Source organism: Mirounga angustirostris, unplaced genomic scaffold (genome assembly GCF_029215605.1).
Source record: "Mirounga angustirostris isolate CCGP_5_RB_7025 unplaced genomic scaffold, mMirAng1.0.hap1 SCAF_5, whole genome shotgun sequence".
In the NCBI taxonomy this organism is placed as follows: Eukaryota; Metazoa; Chordata; class Mammalia; order Carnivora; family Phocidae; genus Mirounga; species Mirounga angustirostris.
Genome location: NW_026991713.1, coordinates 63,464,614 through 63,486,212, shown reverse-complemented (window position 1 = coordinate 63,486,212; position 21,599 = coordinate 63,464,614). Strand labels below are relative to the sequence as shown.

General features: G+C 55.9%; 1 protein-coding gene across 9 annotated transcripts; it reads left to right on the top strand.

Annotated features, from left to right (window-relative positions):
- The first annotated feature begins 416 nt into the window (after positions 1–416).
- PRPF40B (pre-mRNA processing factor 40 homolog B) lies at positions 417–21,553 on the top strand. 9 transcript variants are annotated; one of them, XM_045873490.3, is made up of 26 exons: positions 417–549; positions 7,251–7,331; positions 8,108–8,251; positions 8,561–8,626; positions 9,306–9,333; positions 9,563–9,588; positions 9,725–9,835; positions 10,115–10,235; positions 10,318–10,342; positions 10,560–10,760; positions 10,997–11,126; positions 11,209–11,273; positions 11,775–11,939; positions 12,041–12,149; positions 12,524–12,674; positions 13,410–13,543; positions 14,200–14,314; positions 14,465–14,556; positions 18,816–18,932; positions 19,169–19,306; positions 19,510–19,605; positions 19,843–19,929; positions 20,157–20,334; positions 20,597–20,658; positions 20,761–20,904; positions 21,005–21,553. In XM_045873490.3, the coding sequence occupies exons 1-26, from the start codon at positions 547–549 to the stop codon at positions 21,095–21,097; spliced, it is 2,682 nt and encodes an 893-aa protein (XP_045729446.1). In that variant the 5' UTR covers positions 417–546; the 3' UTR covers positions 21,098–21,553. The 9 variants fall into 9 exon arrangements, with proteins under 9 accessions (XP_045729446.1, XP_064447358.1, XP_064447354.1 ...); XM_064591288.1 differs by lacking the exon at positions 9,725–9,835; XM_064591284.1 differs by having other exon boundaries at positions 14,200–14,556; positions 19,510–19,596.
- The last annotated feature ends 46 nt before the right edge of the window (positions 21,554–21,599 follow it).

Sequence of the window (21,599 nt, the reverse complement as noted above, 5' to 3'; positions counted from 1 at the left end):
TATGCAACAAATAAAAAAAACTCTTTGTGAGGTGCAAAGATAGCCCTACATTCTGAATGAACACGTCGGTCCAGCCCCCGGTCCTGGCAGCGAGCGCCCGTGCGCGGCGGACGCGCCAGCCGAGCCGCGAAGGCCGGGAAGCGGCGGGCCCGGGTCTGGAGGCGGCCGGCGGGAAGGGCGGGAAGGCAGGAGAGTCGCCGACGCGCGCAGCAGGCCCGGGACGCGCGCTCGAGCCGCTTCGTGCAGCCCGGCTTCTGCGGCTCCCGCCGCCCGTCAGGAGCTCGGAGGCGTGCTCCGCCCCTCGGGGGCGGGCCCCGGACCTGGCGGCGCGGGGGCGGGGCCTGGCTGTCCGCGCCGGGGGCGGGGCCGGACCCGGGCGCTCCGGGCCGGTGTTGGGCCCGGCTGGTCCGCGGGCGCGACCGGAGCCCCGGCCACCAAGGGGTGCGACCCCCCACTGGCCCCGCCTTCCCGGCTGCGGCCCGGCCAATCAGAGCGGCTTTTACTGGCAGGTGGGCCGAGCCGGCCCAGCTGCTCGGAGGCTCTGGCATGGTAACGTCCCCGCGCGGGGGTGGAGGGGGGCCCGGGGCGGTCCCACAGCGCCCCCGGCGGCCCGGGCCGGGGCCGGGGGGGCGGGGAGGCCGCCGGGGGTACCCGGGACCCCGGGGGAGGGCGAGGGGCATGAGGGGTTAGGGAAGGGAGCCCGGGAGGGGGAGGGGAGCGGGGATTTGGGGGAGAAGGGGCGGGGAGGCCATGATGGAGGATGGCGGGGGTGGGGGCAGTGGGGGGCTGAGGGGAGCGAGAGTTGCGGGACTGGGTGAGGAGGGGGGAGGGAAGGGGAGAAGGGTGGGTTTGTGGAGAAAGGTCAGGAAAGGAGAGGGGGCGGGAATGTGGAAACCGAGGGACAAGGGGAGAGCTGGGGGCCAGTTTCCCCTTGTGGGGTATTTGGCGTGCAACACGCCCCTCCTCAGACCCAGTGCTTGTTTCCTTTGGAAGCCCTGGATACCCCGTAAGATCACTTGGAGATCCCCTCCTTCGTTTACCCTGCATTGTCTCCTGAGGTGAGGAGGGGGCATTGTCTCCTGAGGAAAGAGAGGCTGCGGCCCCCATCTAGTCCTGGATAGCCCAAGAAATGAGAAAGCAGGGGACCCTTGGTCCCAACCCTGGCTGTGCCATGAACAAACTGTGTTAACAAGTCTTTGTGACCTTGGGCAAGTCACTACCTTCCCTTGGGCCTCAGATTACCCATCGGTTTTAAAAAAAAAAAAAACACACGGAAAATGCATGAGAGTGATACCCCAGATCTTTTCCAGCTTCAAAATGGGGTGGTGGTTCTTGAGGAAAGAGTTCAGGAGAATGGGTTCTAGGATGTGGGGAAGCAAGGGAAAGCAGGCTGAAGATGGAGGCGAGGCCTTTAGCTGGGGCTGCAGAAAATCCCTAGGGATGTGGGGGATGGTAGGCACAAAGCCTGCAGGGCCGGAGCAGGCTAGCCAGCGCCTCTGGCATCCTACTGGAGGGATGGAAGAACTCTGGAAGTGGCGGAGGAGGTAGACACCTAACCCAAGACAATGAAGACCAGAATGAGGTCTTCATTCTGAGGATCTGGCAGGACAGAGAGAAGCAATGGAAGCTATTTTCTAGTAAGACAGCCAATATCTTTGGGGAGAAGGAGGAATATGCTAAGGCTGGTATAGAGGAGTGGGGACTAGGATGGTCTTGAAAACAGAGGGGCTAGCACAGTTTGGGGGCAGCTGAAGCAGGGCAGCAGGTAAAGGTTGACTGCAGGGTAATCCCCTGGTCTCTTGGCCTCCATGGTGTTTTTCCTTTCGATGATAGGTACTCTTTCTGAGAGGTGTGCCTTCCAGCTTTCATTTTCCAACACAAATCCCTTTAGGGAGTGAGTCAGACCAGACCATCCTTGAGATCACCTGGAGGATTTCAGGATTGTGTGTGGATTGGGGTGAAAAGGAAACAGGAAAATCAATTTGTAAGAAATAGTTGTGGCGCCATCATCCTTGCTGGGAGACCGCTTTGTGGAGTAGTTGAAAGCACAGGCTTTGGGGTCAGGCTGCGTGGATTCCAAACCTGCCTCTGCGGTTTAATCCTTTGGAACCTTGATCAAGTTATTTAATCTCTCTGAAGCTCAGTTTCTTTATAAAATGGGGACAATAATAGCCTTTTAGATGGTTACAAGGATTAAATGAGTGTTTGGCATGATATTTGGCCTGTAATAAGCACTCAGTAAATATTAGTTGTTAGCTATTCCCTCTTTCCATGCTCTTCCTTCCATCTCTCCATTCTTGTTCTTTTCCCCTTTTATTCTTTCTTCTGAATCTTTAGTTCTGAGATGCCGCTTAGATTAAAGGCTGAGAAGAATTGATTGCACCTTTGGGGAGGGGGGTTGTTGTTCCACTGGCTCAGGTGAGCACATGATGATAAGGTGATCAATTATCTCTTCGTCTCTCTCCAGCCCACAGATGTTTTTTGTTCCAGGGAAGACACAGGATCTGCTCTTTCAGCCCCTTTCCTATATCCCTCTGTCACACGAGTTCAGTCTCGCCCCAAGGTGCAATGAGACCCACAGTGGTCCAGGCACTGCAGCAAGTGAGATAGGGGCAGGGGTGTTTCAGGAAGAAAAGTATACACATTGCACAGGGGAAGCTCAGGGAAGGGAGGGCTGTGGAAGTTCCATGGTAATTTATGTTCATTCCGTTGCTCTGTCCTCTGTGGGAACTGTCCAAAATAGTCCAGCATCTGGGTTCTGGCCAGGGGTCTCCATTCCAAGTTAAAGATGGTCAGTGCTCGCTTCGGCGGCACATATGCCAAGTTAAAGATGCTCATATACAGTGAGTTTTTATTCAGGTTTTCCCGTGCCAGTATTTGATTCCAATTCCCTTTCCCCAGCCATACAGACAGCCTCTGCCAAGCTGTTCATCTCATTACAGGCCGCCTTTACCCAGAGAATTTATACAAATGTACCTGGGCACATGGGCGCACATGCACACATTTGCCTGTTTTAGGATATTCCAGTATGTAAAACTTGAATAAGGTTGAGCCTGCATTCTATCACAGCACTTTGTATGCAGGGCCCTGACTAGACACTCAAGAGGGGGTTTAAAAGGAGAAAACATAATCCTCCAGTATGGAGAAATCTCCCAAGTAGGGAGATAGGCAGTCCTGTGGGAAACACCCAGCAAACATCCACAGAGTAGCGTGTCCTTGGTGTCAAGTAGTGCAGCACTTATCCTGAGGGGACACGAGGAGGTAGGAGTATGTGTATGTGTGGAGGATAATCAGAAAGGTAATCTGAAGGGGGTGAATATTGGATCATCTTGAGCAAAGTGAGAGGCAAAGTAGAGTAAAAGGAACACATGGCGTATCCTAACAATTGCTGTGCAGGGAGGAGGAGGGAAGCCATTGAGTCGAGCTGAGCCAAGAACTGTAGATGGGTCATGTTGAAAGGCTTTGAATGTTAGGTGAGATTCTGTAGGGGGAGCGATAGGGAGCCACCACTAGTTCTCAGGGACGGGTTTGGATCCTTGCTGATTTAACCACATGGGTAGCCAGGAATATGCTAGAGTGAAAAAACAGACCTGCTTCCTGTGGCAAGGAGTGTGCTGAAAGGGGTAGGACTGGAGGGCAGATTGGATCCAGTCCTGGCTCTGTCCTGACCGCTGTGGAGCCTGGGACTGCTAATTCCCCTTAGTTTTCTCATCTGAGAAAGGAGACTACCTTGGGTGGTTGCCAGAGTCCCCTCCAGCTCTGACATTCTGTGTTCCCTGAATAACTAGTAGGCCTTACCAGTGGCTGTGTTTTGTGGGACCTGCCAAGACCATTCAGTCAACAAATACTAACACCTGTGTTCCAGTGGGGGGCAGCGAGGAAAATACAATAGGGATAAGAGATCAGGGTGAGCCCAAACAGGCAAAGTCCCCGCCCCTTTAAATTTAAGATCTCGTGGAGGCAGGGGCACCTGGGTGGCTCAGTCGTTAAGCTCTGCCTTCGGCTCAGGTCATGATCCCAGGGTCCTGGGATCAAGCCCTGCATCGTGCTCCCTGCTCGGTGGGGAAGCCTGCTTCTCCCTCTCCTACTCCCCCTGCTTGTGTTCCTTCTCTCGCTGTGTCTCTCTGTGTCAAATAAATAAATAAAATCTTTAAAAAAAAAAAAAAAGATCTAGTGGAGGCAGCAGATACTTCATTGATCCTAAGACTCCATTTAAACATTTCTTGTCAAGACATCTTAAAATCGATGGAGTATCATAATTTAAGTGGTGGCATTTGTTTTTTATTAGTGGCCACGTAACATAATGGGACAGTCAGCACTGTGTAAGTAAGTGTAAACTTCCAGTGGGTAATTGCTAACGGGGAGGGTGCGTGGGACACAAGCATGTAAAAGAGGGCTCTGACTAAGCCTAGACCACTGGCCTGGGAGGAAGCCTTTCCTGAGGAAGCGATGACTGGTAGGTGTAGACCTGTAGGCTAGGTGTGTGGGGTCGGCAGGAAGTTGTGCCAGGCAAAGATGCAGGCCTGATACGGGAGAACTGAGAAGGGGGCCGGAGCACAGACCCAGGAGCTCAGCACAGATGAGGCTGGGAAGGCAGTTGGGAAGCAAACCTCCCACAGCCTTCTAGGCCTTGGGGAGGAGTTTTGGTCTCTACCCTAAGAACAGTCGGAGCCATCGAAGAATTTTTTTTTTTTTTTTAGGATTTTAATTATTTGACAGAGAGATAGTACAAATAGGCAGAGCGGCAGGCAGAGGGAGAGGGAGAAGCAGGCTTCCCGCAGAGCAGGGAGCCTGATGTGGGGCTCGATCCCAGGACCCTGGGATCATGACCTGAGCTGAAGGCAGACACTTAATCGCTGAGCCACTCAGGCACCCCAGCCATTGAAGAATTTTAAGCAGGGAATAACATGATCTGAGGTGCATTTTGATGAGCTTGTTGTGGATGTGGGGAGACTACTACAGAAGGTCAGATGAAAACAAGAGGGGTGGTGGGGCGCCTGGGTGGCTCAGTTGGTTAAGCGACTGCCTTCGGCTCAGGTCATGATCCTGGAGTCCCGGGATCAAGTCCCGCATCGGGCTCCCTGCTCGGCGGGGAGTCTGCTTCTCCCTCTGACCCTCCCCCCTCTCATGCTCTCTGTCTCATTCTCTCTCTCAAATAAATAAATAAAATCTTTAAAAAAAAAAAAAAAGAAAAAAAACAAGAGGGGTGGTGGGGCGGAGGAGGAAATGGAGAGAAGTGGACGGATTCAAGAAATGAGTACGAGGTACAATTAGCAGGACTCAGTGACGTATCGACAGAGGAAGGTGTGGAGAACGACTCACCAGTTTCTATCTTAGACAACTGTATGGACGGTGGTGCCAATCTCAGAGGGGCAATTCTGGAGCCTGGGAGGACCCAAAGATGGTTATGTAGCATCTGGGAGGTCAGAGAGGATCCTAAGGCAGCTTGAGGTGGAAAAGTGTGGCACAGAGAATTGGATTTCCTCCCACATTGATTAATTTCTGACTTCCCATGCTAAGGACAGTCTTGGGCAGGAGCAGATCTGAATACAGGACCGGAGTAGTTGAACACTGAGAAAGCTGATTCAAGGTAGAATAGTGTGGCTTATACCCTTCTCTCCTTAGGACAAGATGGGTGGGAAAAGAGGAAGGACAGATACTATGAGAGGTGGAGATTAGAAAGCATCTTTAAAGCCGAGCCCTCTCAGCATAGGGGTCATTGGGGAAGTAAGGAGGTTGGGCAGCAGTGAGGTGGCCCCTCTTCAGCCAGCTACCACCTTTCCCTAGAACTCCTCCCTGACACCCTCTAACCCTCAAGCAAAAGGAGGAAGGGCAGGGCCTTTTAGCTGCATCTCCAAGCCTCAGTTCACTTGAAAAGCTTTTTTTAAATTTTGAATGGGTAATATGGTCAACATGGATGCATATTCAAAAGTTAGAAAAGGGCATACATACTGTGAGACACTTCCCTTCCCATCTCAGTCCTCCTTCTACTGATTTCTTTCTTGTATGTCGTCTTTTCTCTCCAGTTTTCTTACAAATGATCCCACTTTGCTGCACTTTGCATTTTTTTCCGCTTGTTAATGTATCTTAGAGATTGCTCCTATCAAGACAATGAACTTCTTCATTCTTTTTTTTATGACTGCATAGTATTCCATTTTATGTTTGTGTATAATTTCATAGTTACTTAGTGATGGGTATTTAGGCTGATTCCAGTCTTCTGTTTTTACAAATAATGCTGGAATGGAAATGTTGTATACACATCATTTTGGCCATATCTATAGGATGACTTTTTAGAATTGGGAGTGTTTGATCCTTCATTTGTCCCTTCTTGCATTCGTTCAATATTTATTGAGTACCCATTATGTGCCAGACACTGTGGCAGTTACCAGGAGTCCAGCTTTCAACAAGTCTGACACATCCCTGTCCTCATGGAATGTTATTACACGTTAGTAAGGGGAAACGTAATAATTACAAAACTGTATACAGCAGGAAGCTAAGAAGGGCATCAGATAGAGAATAAATTCAACAGTCAGGAAGGCTCTTGGGGGCAAGTGGTATTTAAGCCAACAACTGCGGGATGGGATGTGGCAGCTAGTAGGTGTAGGACAGGGAGATCTAGGTTGTTCAAAGTCTCAGCCACAGGGAGGGGAGTTCGGGATCCGTAGGGGCAGGGGAGTAGAGCTGTAGAGGAGGGGGTGATTGGGAGTGGGAGGTGTCAAAGAGTGAGCGAGGGAGTAAGGATGAGACCAGTTTTGGGGGGCCCACACTGAAGAGAGGGAGACTAGCGCTTAAGAAGGCATGGTGACTGGGTTTAGAGGGCTTTGGGGTTGAATCTAATGGTGAATTCAGGTAAGGGGATGGGAAAAGAGGTCACTTCCTCCCTGGCTACTTTGGGAATGAGAGACCCCTGTTTAAGGCTTGAGGGAGGCACGGCCTTGCCCACAAATGGGAGAATGGATGAAAAGCCTCGGGAAGAGCCAGACTGGGCCTGTAGGACAGCCGCCTCCCTCTTTTCTGTGGCTCTGGTGCGATAAAGATGACCTGGAAGGGGCCTGGCCCGCTGGTTCTTGGCTGGTGGAAGAGAGCAGACCTAGCCAGGGCTCGGAGCTGGGCATGGGCAGGAAACCGGGCCAGGAGACCCTCCCTCTGAACTTTGTGCTCCTTTTTCATCCTCACCGCTCTGCTTCCCTTCTGCAAAAGCCCATCTCTTTGCCCATCCTGGGTCCTATGACTTTTCTCTCCCTCAACAGTCGGTTCCCGATTCTGGTCCCCGGCCCCCAGCAGCGCCTGCCCCCTTCCCACCGGGGCCCCCCATGATGCCACCACCCTTCGTAAGTTTTATGTCTTTCCCTGGGCTTGGCTTTTCCAGCCTGCACCCCCATCTCCCTGGTCCCTAGCACCGCTGCATCGCCAGCACGGTTTTGTGTCCTGCCTCCTCTGGAAAAGGGGTGGTGTTGCTTGGGCATTGGGGTGGGAGGAGCTGCTGTTAAGCTCCCAGTCCCTAAAGTTGACAGCTCCCCTTTGTCTTTTTGTCCTTGGGACACACTGGGGCTGGGGTAGGAGAAGTGGAAGGGAAAAGACCCTGTTAGTGTGAGGGCATGGTGGGGCTGCCTTTCTCTTTCACTACTCCTTCTCTGTTCTTTCAATATGCCACAGAAGTCAGGCTGAAGTAGCAGCTGGTGGTCATCGAGCTGGAGAACAAGGGATGGGAGGCAGGGGACTGGGGCATTTGGGAACCTGGAATCCTGCCTTCTGGCCCTGTCTCAGAGAGGCCTCTTTGGGGAGAGTTGCTGAAGAGATGGAGCCTTCCAGCCACAGTCTGGTGGCAGTTAGACTTTTCCCTCTCCCTTCCCTACCTCTGAAGAAACTGTGTGCTTGCCTGTTAGACCCAGAAGACACCCCCCCTTCCCCCCCCCCCCCCCAGTTTTCAGTCTTTCGGTGGTGAGGAGCAGGCAGTTTCACGCTTCGTGCTTCTCAAACTAAAGCCTTGGAATTGCCTCAGAGCCGGGGTGGAGGGTCGAGAAGGGTGGGAGACAAGTGGATATTCCCCGACAGGTCCAAGGCGGGGTCTTCTCTGCTCAGTGTCCCTTCCTTTCCTCACTTCCAGATGCCCCCTCCAGGAATCCCCCCGCCCTTTCCTCCGATGGGACTACCCCCCATGAGTCAGAGACCACCGGCCATCCCCCCGATGCCACCTGGCATCATGCCCCCAATGCTGCCACCAATGGGGGCGCCACCACCACTCACGCAGGTAACCCTGTCTCCTGCACCAGCGCCTCAGGAAACCCCGGGAGCCTGGCTGGGGGTGGAGGTGAGAGTGGGCGTCTGGAGCTCAGGCAGTAGAGAGAGAAGGGAGGGAGCTTTGGCTCGGCCCGCGTGGCTTTGTCTGCCGAATGACAGGAGAAAACTGGCTGGCTGGGCTGAGAGCCCAGGACCTGGGGATTGTCTGAGGGGGGACCGGTGTGAAGGCCACGGCCCCGGCCAGGAGCTCTCAGGAGCCTGCCTTGCCTGTGCCTGCCCTCACCTCCGTAGTTGTGTCTTGTCTCCTTTGTGTCCCCAGATACCGGGAATGGTACCACCCATGCTGCCAGGGATGTTAATGCCAGCAGTGCCTGTCACCGCCGCGGTAAGCACTGGGGGCTGGCAGGAAGCAGCCGTGCCCTGCAGCCCTGTGGGTCCGACTCGGAGCCCAGGGATCCGGCTTCCGCTCTTTCCCTCTTCTCATCCATCCGTCCCGGGCCTGGCCGCACTCCCCACACTCACGTCCTCCTCTCCGGCCACGTACTCTGCTCTTTTCGTTTCTCACTCCCCCCAAAGGCATGTTACTCTCTCGTTACTCCTTGCTGTGCCCAGCTCCCATAAGGAACACACTCGTGGCTGACACGCTTCCCCTCACAGAGCTCGCACTGTGGACACTTGAATACAGGCCCTCCTCACATCTTCTTTGTTGCTGGCGGAAGCAGCAGCACCTGGGGATCTCACCGTACCTTCTTGTGCCATTGCTCAGTGTAGTAGAGTCTGGGTAGGACGTAGCAGTTGGCATCCGCTCTGGAAGAGGGGCCTCGGAGGTTGACTCAACAAAATACTCTCACTTGAGGAAAACAAAGAACAGAGCTGCTATGCGGTTCCCCCTAGGATCCTACAGCCACGGCCCCAGAGGGTGGGGGATGCCTGTTAGGGAGCAGAGGTCCCTGGGAGCAGGACACATGGATCCTGGCCTGGCCTGCTTCTTCATCCCCCATGGCCTGGGTCCTGGGGGCCACTGGGCTTGGCCCCAACCCTTCCCCCTCCTCTTTCTTCGGCAGACGGCTCCGGGTGCGGACACAGCCAGCTGTGAGTCTTCTGGGGGTCTGCTCCCCCCAGGCTCGGAGGTTGGGGGGGTATAGGGGAGAGGGGACCGTGGACTAGAGCCCACCCTGGATCATGCCTGTTGGGATGCCAGGGAGCCTGGGATGTTGATGGGACCAGGGGATATTTATTGGGGATGGAGTAGGGGAGGAATAGGTGGGATAAAATGGGTGTCGGGGCAAGGACTTAATATTTCTCTTGGCTTCTTTTCTAGCTGCTGTGGCTGGGACAGGCCCTCCGGTGAGTTCTTCCAGCTCAGGGGTCTCTGGGTAGAAAAGCTGAAAGTTGGGGGGCTGATGGTTAAATCTTTGGGGTAAGGAGGAGAAGCTTTGGGGATGGGGCCTTGACCACCATCCTCTGCTCCCCCTCCCCCCAGAGGGCCCTGTGGAGTGAGCATGTGGCCCCTGATGGGCGCATCTACTACTACAATGCTGATGACAAGCAATCCGTGTGGGAGAAGCCCAGCGTGCTCAAGTCCAAGGCAGAGGTCCTGAGCAGGGCTTTCTGGCCCTTCCTTTCAGCTTCCCTGACCCTCCCAAGTCCTTGGCCTCCCGAGTCTTTAACCATACACACGGTTCCTCTGATCCCAAGATCCCTGACCATTCCACCAGCCTTCCTGGGATCTCAGGAAGTCTGCCTTCCCCCATGTTGAGCCAGGCCAGGTGGTAGCTAAAAACTCCCTACTCGCTGGGTCCCCTTAGCTCCCCCGACTGTAGCGAGAGGGCATGCCCAGCCCTCTGATGTCCTCTGACCTGTCCTCTTGTAGTTGCTGCTGTCCCAGTGTCCCTGGAAAGAGTACAAGTCAGACACGGGCAAACCTTACTACTATAACAACCAGAGTAAGGAGTCTCGCTGGACCCGGCCCAAGGACCTGGATGACCTGGAGGGTGAGGAGGGGGTGAGCCTGGGCTGTGGTGCTGGGGGGTGGCCCTTGCCACCCTGTGACCATGTCATGTTTTCCCCTTGCAGCTCTAGTCAAACAAGAGGCTGCAGGGTGAGTGACTTGCGCACCTACCCCCCTGTACTTGGGGCCGCCAGACGGGTGGGAGTGGACCCTCTCTCTGTGGTCCCTGCTCTGTGGAAGAGCCAGCTCTCAGTCTCGTTGCGGAGTGGCCCGCTTGGGCCCCAGTCCTTCGCAGGCCCCTGACTGGCCCTCTCTCTGCCGCACGCCTGGACCCCGCCCGGACCCTGCCCTCCTGGCCCGCCTGCAGGAAGCAGCCCCAGCCTCAGATACTGCAGCCGCAGCCACCTCAGCCCCAGCCTGAGCCCCCGCCCGGGCCGCCTGGCCCCACCCCCATGCCCCTGGGCCTTCTAGAGCCTGAGCCAGGTGGGAGTGAAGATTGTGATACGTCCGAGGCTGCCCAGCCTGTGGAGCAGGGCTTTCTGCAGCAGCCGGAGGAGGGCCCCAGCAGGTGAGGGCTGCCCCCCTGAGGCATTCCCGAGGCTGGCTCTAAGCTCGCAGCCTAGTTCAACCCTTGACGTCTGCCAGGCCTCTTGGGAAGGGTGTGGAGATCTGGGCATGGCCTCTGCAGGGCAGAGAAGGGCTGCTTTGGGGGGCGAGGAGAGGGTGGCGTAGTCCCGGCCACATAGGGCACTGAAGGCTGTGGGGCCTGGGAGATGCTGTGGCTGAGTCCCCTTTGCCCCCCAGCGCTGCTGCACAGCGTCAGCCACCACAGCAGGAGGAAGAGGAATCAAAGCCAGAACCAGAGAGGTCTGGCCTCAGTTGGAGCAACCGGGAGAAGGCAAAGCAGGCCTTCAAGGAGCTGCTGAGGGACAAGGTGCAGGGGTGGGGTGCCCAGGGTAGGCCCGGAGGGGGCTGGAGGAGGGCAGGCCCCATGACCCCTGCCTGCTCCATTCTAGGCTGTCCCCTCCAATGCCTCGTGGGAACAGGCCATGAAGATGGTGGTCACCGACCCCCGTTACAGGTAGGCCTGGGCAGAGGGAGCCAGGCCCTCCAGACTGTGTTTGTGAGCAGCTGGGCCAGGGCCTCCCTGAGAAGCCCCAGCTCAACACTCAGGCCCCAACAGGGCCCGAGTCAGGAGAATGGTAGAAGGGCGAGGGAAAGAGAAGCTGGAGGGCCTCCAGGAGGAGGAGGGGAAAGGTATCTGACATGAGACATTCAATAAATGCTTGTTGAATTGAATTGATTCGAATTGAGTTAATTGGGGTGAGGGGGCTGGATAGGGTGGAGGCCTGAATGCACTTTGAGAGCCTCAGAGCAAAAGGGCTGTTAGTGTCTCGGAGCCCCGTCTTCCCCTCACTGCCTCCCGTCCCTCCCCTCATCCCAGAGACCCCTCTTGCCTCCCTGCAGCCTGCTGTGCCCATGCATGGACCCCTCACTCAGTTCTGTGTGCTGTGACCCTGCTTGGTGGGCTGTGCAGGGTGACTCCTCTATTCCCACCCCACTGCCACCCTCTCCACCCCAGTGCCTTACCCAAACTGAGTGAGAAAAAGCAGGCATTCAATGCCTACAAGGCGCAGCGGGAGAAGGAGGAGAAGGAAGAGGCCCGGCTAAGGGCCAAGGAGGCCAAGCAGACCTTGCAGCATTTCCTGGAGCAGCACGAACGCATGACCTCTACCACCCGCTACCGGTCAGGGGGCCAGGCTGGGGTGGACTCTGGGAACCCTGAGAACACACGGGCCCAGGGTCTCTGTCCCCTGCCTGCCTACCCACGGCCCATATGCTCCACAGGCGGGCAGAACAGACATTTGGGGAGCTGGAGGTGTGGGCTGTGGTCCCTGAGAGGGATCGAAAAGAGGTTTATGATGATGTCCTCTTCTTCCTGGCCAAGAAGGAGAAGGTAACAGTCACTGGCTGGATCCGTCAGCCTGTCTTACTTGAGGCTTTTCGTGTCTTTGCGTCCTTGTGGACCCCGGCCATTCATTTCTCCACTGCCCCAGGGTCTCAGCTCCTTCCTCGGAAGCTGGTGTGGCACTTGCACATCCCCCCACTTCTGCTTGGGACCTACAACATGGGTGTGGGAGGGCAGGAGGGCATCTGTGAGGGGTTGATCTGTAACCTGTGCTCCTTCCCCTTTCCGGGGATGTGGAAGTCTTGAGTCTGGCCCTCCTAGGGTTCCCTAGCTCCTTTGCTCAAATGCTCCTCTGCCTAGGCCCACTTGAGTAGCTCCGACCTGCCCTACCTCACCCTGACCCTGACACTGTGGCTCCCCAGGAACAGGCCAAGCAGCTCCGGCGCCGCAACATCCAGGCCCTGAAGAGCATCCTGGATGGGATGAGTAGTGTCAACTTCCAAACTACATGGTCCCAGGCTCAGCAGTACCTCATGGATAACCCCAGCTTTGCTCAGGACCACCAGCTGCAGAGTAAGCTTGGGTCTCCGCTCCTGCCTGTCCCTTCCCCTTTTCCTCACTGACCTGGGACCCCAGAGCCTGCCTCCCAGTGGTCTCCCGCACTTCCTGCCCTCCTGGATGTCCAGGGGTCCTCAGCATTCGCCCTGTCCCTGCATCTCTCCAGAGTCTGGAGATGCTGGAATGCTGGGACACCCCCTCCCTCCCTCTGGGGTCTGCTGTCGACCTGGACATTGTCTGTCCTTGGAGGAAGAGCTCTAGGATAGGCGTCAGAAGACCGGGAGAGGATGGTTTGTCCAACTCCTGTGAATATGGTCTTAAGCTGTCGTGATGCTGTGGCCCTTAACTGGTCACATGTTGTTACGATGAGCTGTTGTTGGCCTGCACTCACTGGCAATACCAGAAAGAGACCTTCTGAGCTGGCATCAAAGCCTGATTGATTCCCAGGTCCATAAAACCTAAGACCTCAGATCCCGAGATGGTTGGTTTCATGTGATTCCTTCCAGTAAGTGAATTCCCAAGAGCTGAATACGTGCTGATTTTGCTCTCATACGTTAATGAACCCTCCTCCAGAACCACCGTTCCAGTCTCCTCTCCCACAGAGGTCCCTGCTCCTCTTGCCCCACCACCCTGGGTGGTCTGGCGCCTACTGAGGCAGCACCCTTGAACACGGGGGCAGGGGGAGGTTGCCGGGGTCGGTGAGGGTGTCCCACGGGTGCGGTGCCCGCTGAGCTGCCTCCCCGTGCTTAGACATGGACAAGGAAGATGCACTGATCTGCTTCGAGGAGCATATCCGAGCTTTGGAGAGGGAGGAGGAGGAGGAGCGGGAGCGGGCCCGCCTGCGGGAGCGGCGTCAGCAACGCAAGAACCGGGAGGCCTTCCAGGTATGTGTGCTGCCCACTGGATAGGCGCTCAGCTCTGGCACGGCCCGTAACTGCCCATGCCCTGCCTCCTGGGCTAGGCCTGCTGTTGCGTCTCTGCCCGGTCCTGTGTGCCCCCTCCGCAAGGCCGCTCTCTCTGCTCCTGCTGTGTGCCCTCAACCTGGGGCCGTGCTCCTCTAGGGAGACTAGATGTATGCACCACGCAGAAACTGCCAGCAGAGAGCACCGTAAAGGCGCCGCCTGCAGCTCGGCCTGGTTCATTTCCCTTTGGTGGGCAGCCAGATGGGCAGCGCTAGCTTGTCCCACAGCTTGGAGGCGGCAGCGGTGGTGGTAGTGGTGGGGGCTCCCCAGCTCTAACACTTCGGGAAGCTGAGAGCAAACCACGGGCAGGACATGCTGCAGACAAGTTTCTGTTTTCCTGCCTTCCAGCCCGGCTGCCCGTCATGTTTGAGTGTGTCCCTCTCTGTGTTTACATTCTCTCCGTCTTCACTGCTCTCTGCCTCCCCATCTGTAGCTCCTCATCTCTGCCTCCTTTGCCTGCATTTCCTCAGTCTGGATTGTCCTGGCCTCTCCCTCCCATCCCCTCTCTTCCTCCCCAGTCTCTGGCTCTGCCTCTCTCTCTGGCTCACTCTCCCTATAACTGGCCTCTCCCTGCTCAGACCTTCCTGGACGAGCTGCACGAGACAGGGCAGCTGCACTCTATGTCCACCTGGATGGAGCTGTACCCAGCAGTCAGCACTGATGTCCGCTTTGCCAACATGCTGGGCCAGCCGGGTAAGGCAGCCAGGCTCCCCCTTTTCTGGCCTGGCTTCCTGCCCTGCCAGCCTCTCTGCACCCCCCACTCCCTCGTCCTGTCCTCGACCCCTCCCCCAGGCCTCGGGAAGCTGCCGCCCGCCAGGCCCCCCTCCCTCCCTCCCCCCGCAGGCTCCACCCCTCTGGACTTGTTCAAGTTCTATGTGGAGGAGTTGAAGGCACGATTCCATGATGAGAAGAAGATCATTAAGGACATCCTTAAGGTGAGGGAGGCCCAGGGTTGTGGATGGGTGCAGGGCACCTCTCTGGACAGGACTCCCTGATAAGTCCTGTATTGCAGGAGCAGCCTAGCTCCGTTCAGCAGACATCTACTGTGATCCCTGACTGTGCGCTGGGGACACAGAAATAAGAAAGATGCAGTTTCTGTCCATAAGGAGCTCATGGCCTAGTAGGAAGATAAACACGACACCTATTCTACAGAGGGGCAAGTGCTGTTAGAGACGAGAATCGACAGAATTGATATTTGCGCTACGCCTTTAAGAACGAGTAGGTGGATGAGGCTGGCGGTCCTGGGCAGAGGGTGTCAGAGGATCGGAGGCAAGGGAGTGGGAAGGGCCTGGCAGGCTTGAGGAGCAAGGGGCCCAGCTCATCAGAAGCCGGCAGCTCACAGATCTGTTCCTTCTGGCCTGTACAGTGTTTTAGAAACATTTCACCTTGGCTGCTAACATTTTAAAATTGGGAGATTACACAGAAAAACTTCTCTTAAAAATACAGATTATCTAGCAGCACTGGGCTGGTTTTGCAAGGCGTTCAGTGGCCTCAGACTGAGAGGCCACTGCTTTTTAGAAGGGGCATGCCATCCTTAACCTCCTGCTGCCGCCACCCCTCTGGCGTGGCAGCCATGCTGCGCACGCACCTTGCTTGTCTTACACTGGAGAGACTGTGTCCATCAAAGGTGGAAAAGGGATCGCTGCCCTAAGAGAGCCCTGTGTTTCAGAAGGAGGAAACAAAGAGGAAGCATATTTCTTGCTGGAAGTGAAGGACATGCAAAGGCGCTGGGGAGGTGGTACGTCCAGCAGTTAGGAGCAGCACTGTGGAGGCGGACTGCTTGGGCCACAAGTCCAGCTTACCGCTTACTAGTTGTGTGACCTCCAGCAGACTGTTTAACCTTTCTGAGCCTCAGTTTCCTCATCTGAAAAATGGGGGATTTTCCACCAATGTACACCTAATCACCAAGGGCAGTGACTTGGGACCTAGGGCGAGAAGGGTCTGAGAATAAATTAGGAATGTCCCACTGCGCACACAGCGTTTCTTTGAAGTCCTGTGTTTTGCTTTACAGATTCAGGTGTTGTTAACTTCATACCGTATTACTTCTCTGTTTAATATAAACGTAATGTTTTAAAAGTCCTTACCATTAGGTAAGATATGCCCTATTGTCCTGTGGCTTCCTGTTTTTCTGGAACCCGAAGCTCCAGTTGGGAAGGAGAGCCCTGGGTGTAAAATGCCTTGAATGCTAAAATAAGAAATTTGGGTTTTTATCTTGTAAGTAATGGGGAGCCAGGGAATGATGTGGTCAGAGGATGTCTTGGAAGAGCCACGGGGTAAGAGTATAGAGTAGCACTTCCTAGACTGAGTGCTTGTGTCCTTAGGGATATGTGCTGGGAAGACAGTATTTGAAGCCTCGGGACAATGAAAAGTCACAGTGGCAAGTGATTCCAACAGATCTGGAGCTTGAGCCATCCTCTTCTGACTCACGCTCAGGCTCCCCCCTGCTGTAGGGCCCTTTGGTAGGAAAGTCGGAGCAGTGCAGGACTCTGGAGTACGGGTTAGAGGTACGGGAGGTGAAAAGGGAGGCCAGTCGGGAGGTAGTCTAGGTGGGAAACGAGCTCAACAGAGGCAGCAGGGATAGCAGATGAGGGAGAGTTGGGCTCCAGCTCTGTTTTTCTGAGACCCCCACCCCCACCCCTGGGTTTCCTCAGGGGTGCCTTGGGACAAGAAAGGGGGGGAAGTTTATGCTTCTTCCTCCGTTTTTAAGTACAGCAGTTTTTCTTTTGAGGTTCGAAATAAGATTTTTGTGAGAAAAAAAAATGTTTCTGCTGTTCAAAAAAGAGAAGTTTAAAACCAGGAGGATGGAGTCACTCAGAAGTTGAGTGGACAGATTTTTTGCATGTGAAATGGAGGGCAAGGAAGGAGTGAGTTGAAATTGGCAGAGGTGGGGCGGTGGTATCATTATTGAGGATTCGGTAGGAACAGGGCTGGAGAAAATAGGAATTCCATTTGGGGAATCAGTCTCAAAAGTAACCTGGGGCAGGGAGGAATAAAGCAAAAACCACATTTTAAATAGGGTATTCTTGTAAAGTATAAATATCTAAATCTAGGAGAGCTACATTTTATTGGATGCTTACATTTTAGCCACAGTGTGTGGCTGGTCCTGCTGACAGGCCTGTAGGAGTCCCGTCCTCGCTGTGTCCTGTCTCTCCACATCTCCTGCGGAATGTGGAGAGACCTCTTTAGACAGCTCCCTCACCTCTTCCCCCTTTTGGGCTCCTGCCTACAGAAGCCTGATGAGCCCAGGAGTCCCTGTGGCCATCCACTAGCCTGGCAGACTGTGAGGGCACCTCTCACCCCATAGGATAACGCAAACAGCTTTGGACTTGGAAGAGCTGGAAGCCAGAAGATCTGGGCCTGGGAGATCCATGGGTGTGGGGAGAGGGGTGGCTCACAGGGAATGAATTCTCTTGGGGTCTGCTGAATTTGAAGTCTCTGTGAAACATCCAGTCTCTTAGGGGTCTGAAAATCAGGAGTGAGGTGTAGGGGCTGAGGTTGCTAGGGACAGTGTAGATTGAAAAGCCCAAGCGCTGTTCTCGGGGACAAGCACAGGCCAGAGAGGCACTAAAAGAGCTCAGAGAGACAGGAGGGCAGTTGTTGACAGGAGCAGCACAAATACAAGGACCCGTCAAGTGAGGACTGAGCAGGGGCCCTTGGAGTTGTTTCTGAGGACATGAGCACTTTTCGGAAAATAGTGTCTGTAAAGAGCGTCGAGTAGGTACAGCTCAGACCTTGGAGTCAGGTAACAGCTGGCTGTATAGTGGTTGAGACCTCTGCAAGGCATATAAAGGCTGAGCCTCAGTTTCCTCTTCTGTAGAATAGGCATAATTTATGTGCATGGTTGTGGGAAGGGCTGATATTTGCAAAGTGCCTGGCTTGTAGTAGGCTCACTAAATGTTGATTCGTTTTCCTCTGTGCTGCATTTGAAGATTTTGAACCAGAGGGAAAACAGCACAGGTTATTAGCTTGAGGAAGGTGAGAGCAGGGTGGACAGGATGTTCCCGGTGAGGTGAGGTCTGAGCTTGATGGAAGCAACCAGTGGAGAGGTGGCATTGAAGCTTTCACTTCGCTGAGAGAGATTGGGATGTTTGAGAAGGCCTGGGGCGTGGGTTGAGGAAGTGTCTTGGAATAGACAAGAAGAGCACATTCTCCATATTGCCCACGTGAAAACGAATACAACGCTGTATATTAACTAACCGGAATTACAATAAGAACTTTAAAAAAAAACAACAAAAAACACGCTCTGCCATGGGCAGAAGGCCGCAGCAAGTTCGTGCTGTGTGGAGGGAGGAGAAGGGGACTGGGCCTGTGTCCCCACGGACTCAAACTCCAGCAGCGCCACTTCTCACCAGATCCACTTGGCCCCAGTGAGAGAACTCTCCTAAGCCTCTGCTTTACTGAGGTGTTGGGAGGCGTAGATGAGCAGCTTGGAGCCTGGCTTCTCGATGAGAAGCTTCGGGGGTGGGGGCGTATTTTTAATAGTGTTCTGCAGTTACACACGTGATGGCCTCGAATTCCCCTGAGGACTGAGTGATCTGTGTGGGCTCTAGCACTTCACACCGTGGGCTTTGGTGTTAGAGGGACCTGGGGTAGCGGTCTCAGTCAACCGCATCTTAGCTGTGAGACCGTGGGCAAGTGCTCTAGCTTCTCTAGACCTTGGTTTCTCCTTCCACATACAATTAGGAGGCCAGGACCTATGCTTAAATTTTGATACTGAGGATTGAAAGAGATTAAGGTGTGTGCAGCACTCAGCACAGTACCTGGCAGCCTAGTAAGCACCCAAGAAGTAAGCCAAAGGATGGGACCAGCAGATGTTGACAGAATGCAAGGAAGTTACTGAGCAGCAGGAGGGCCCAAGTGGGGCCCAGCCTTAAGCCAGGAACAAAGAATTAGTTGTGAGAAACTCGGGCATCCATCAGCAGATCCGGCATACGCACACACACACCCTGCTCCCCCTCCCCATGGGACCCAGTGCCCCCCTCCGCTCCCTGCGACATCAAGACCAAGGGCAGGTGTGGGAGGCTTAGTCGTCAGATGGTGAGGTTTCAGAAGTGCACCTGAGTCCTGTGGGTCTCTTCTGGGGGCTGGGGGACTTCTAGAGCATCCTGTGGTCCGACCCTCTGCCTGCCCTGGAGGCCGGCTTCAGGCTTCGGGCCCGTGGTGGCCCCTGCTTCATGCGCCGCTGTGCCCACAGGACCGGGGCTTCTGCGTGGAGGTGAACACAGCCTTTGAGGACTTCGCCCACGTCATAAGCTTTGACAAGAGGGCGGCTGCGCTGGACGCAGGCAACATCAAGCTGACCTTCAATAGTGTGAGGGGCTGGGCGGGGCGGGGCTGTAGCCAGGGCTCCATTCTCGAGCTCATCCCCGTGTCCTGTTCCGTTCCTTCTCACTGCCCCAGTGTGACTGCACCCGCCCCCCCCGCCCCCGTTTAGGGGGTGGCGGCAGGAGCCCAGACCCCAGCTTCCCATGTCCTGCAGTATGCCCGAGTGGGGCCTGGGCACCCACCCTCCTGGGTGACCCTGCTCCGCCCCCTTTCTGTCCTCAGCTGCTGGAGAAGGCAGAGGCGCGGGAGCGAGAGCGGGAGAAGGAGGAGGCGCGAAGGATGCGGCGCAGGGAAGCTGCCTTCCGAAGCATGCTGAGGCAGGCCGTGCCTGCCCTGGAGCTGGGCACTGCCTGGGAAGAGGTCAGGGCTGCAGCCTGGCACCAAACACCACCCCCTCGGGCCTGAGGGCAGCGGTGCTTCTCCGGCACTGGGGGCCCACCCCGGTCAGAGCACAGCTCGCGGGCAGCTTCGGCTCCCTTCCTTCCTCTGCCCCAGCCCTGCGCTCCTGGCGGTGTCCACGCCTTGCCGGGGCTGGTCTGATCAGCAGTGCTCTCCCGTTCAAGGTCCGTGAGCGCTTTGTGTGCGACTCAGCCTTTGAGCAGATCACCCTGGAGTCGGAGCGGATCCGGCTCTTCCGGGAGTTCCTGCAGGTACTGGAGGTGAGGCAGAGCTTCCGATCCTCTGCATCTGTCCCGCGCTCATGAACGCCCAGTCCGGCTCAGCAGAGACCCCAGTGGCCTCCTACCCCTGGGGCTGTCCTTGCCCTGAGGTCTGACGGTGGCCGGGAGTGGCCTGAGGCCCTGGCTTGAGAGGAGGCAAAACCGGATTTTCGGGCGCAGGGTGCTTCCTGTGGCTAGCCCTGGTGCCTTCCTCACCCCTCCCTCTGCCTCTGCCAGACTGAATGCCAGCACCTCCACACCAAAGGCCGAAAACACGGCAGAAAGGGCAAGAAGCACCACCGAAAGCGTTCCCACTCGCCCTCAGTGAGTTGGTGGGCAGAAGGGCTGTGGGGGGCCGGGGCAGGGGGCTGGATTGTCTTGGGGAAATAGGAACCATTTTTCTTGTTTTTTCCCTGCATCGCCTCCCCTTGGAGCGAGATTTGAAAAGCCCTTTGGCCCTGGATCCTCCTCTCTGTCCCCAGTTCCCAGACTTGAGGGCTTCTGGAGCCCAGAGAACCTGTGCGCTGACATGTATCTGCTGATCTGCCCAGGGCTCTGAGTCGGAAGAAGAGGAGCTGCCCCCGCCGCCTCTCCGACCCCCCAAGCGGAGAAGGCGGAACCCCTCAGAGTCAGGCTCTGAGCCCTCTTCCTCCCTTGATTCGGTTGAAAGTGGGGGTGCTGCCCTTGGAGGACGGGGCTCCCCATCTTCTCGCCTTCTCCTTGGATCAGGTGAGTGGTTGGGAGTTGGAGCAGTTGACTCCCGACGAGAGGAGGCAGCGCCCTGAGGGTGGAGCTGCTCGGGAGGTCTGCACCCATCACAGTGGGAAGAACTTTCTGCCCGGCCGTGGCAGGAACTGGGAGAAGGAAGGAAAACTGCGCTGACAGAGACTTCCTCAGCTAGCTCCCTGTCTAAAGAACGAGGACTGTGGCAGAGAAAGGAATGAGCCCGCCCTCCTCCCATGGGACTTAACTGGGCATTTTCTATCTCCAGATCACGGCCTTCGGAAAGCCAAGAAACCAAAAAAGAAAACTAAGAAGAGAAGACACAAGTCGGTGCGTAGAGAGGGGGCTTCTACCCAGGGCCCTGCTATGTTGAGAGAGCCCTTCAGCCGCCTCCTGGGCTGTCCCTCACAGGCGGGCTCTGGGCTCTTACAGAACAGTCCTGAGAGCGAGACAGATCCTGAGGAGAAAGCCGGCAAGGAGAGTGATGAGAAAGAACCAGAACAGGACAAGGACAGGGAGCTCCGGCGGGCAGAACTCCCGAACCGCTCCCCAGGTTTTGGAATCAAGAAGGAGAAGGTGAGAGGCAGGCACCTGACCCCAGCGCAGTCGGCACCCTCCGCAGGCCTCCGTGGCCCTCGGGGGAAGCTGGGGCTGAGCTGTGCCTCCGCTCCACCAGACGGGCTGGGACACGTCGGAAAGTGAGCTGAGCGAGGGTGAGCTGGAAAGACGGCGGCGGACGCTCCTGCAGCAGCTGGATGACCACCAGTGACCCGACGAGCCGCTCTGCCTCGGGTCTGTGTGAGGCTGTGGATCCTAGGTCACCCTCACCATCTGCACTAGACTCCTTTCTCAGTTGGGTCCGTGTCCACTTTTCCTCAAGTAGCCCCGCCCCCAGCACCCCGCGGCTGCCACCTCCCCAGGTTGCTCGTGGTGTTCGAGGGTCCTCCACTCCCCAGGCAACTAGTGCAGTCCTTGCCCTCAGCCCCAGACCAGAGACCAGGATGCCACGTGGAGCGGGAGGTGCCAGTAGAGAAAATGTGAGAAGGGGCCTCTAGGGAGAATGACAGGTTGGGGACAGGCGGGGTCGTTCCCCTCTAGAACCAGTGCCTGCTCCAGCCTGCCTGGGCCCTCGGGCTCCACCACTCCTTCCTTCAGCCCCGGGACCCAGTGTATGTGTGTTTTGCTTTGTTTTGTTTTTGTTTTTTAAATAATATTTATAACATGGCCGGTGGCTCTGGTACCTTCTCCGTATCCTGCTGGGGCACGCCGGG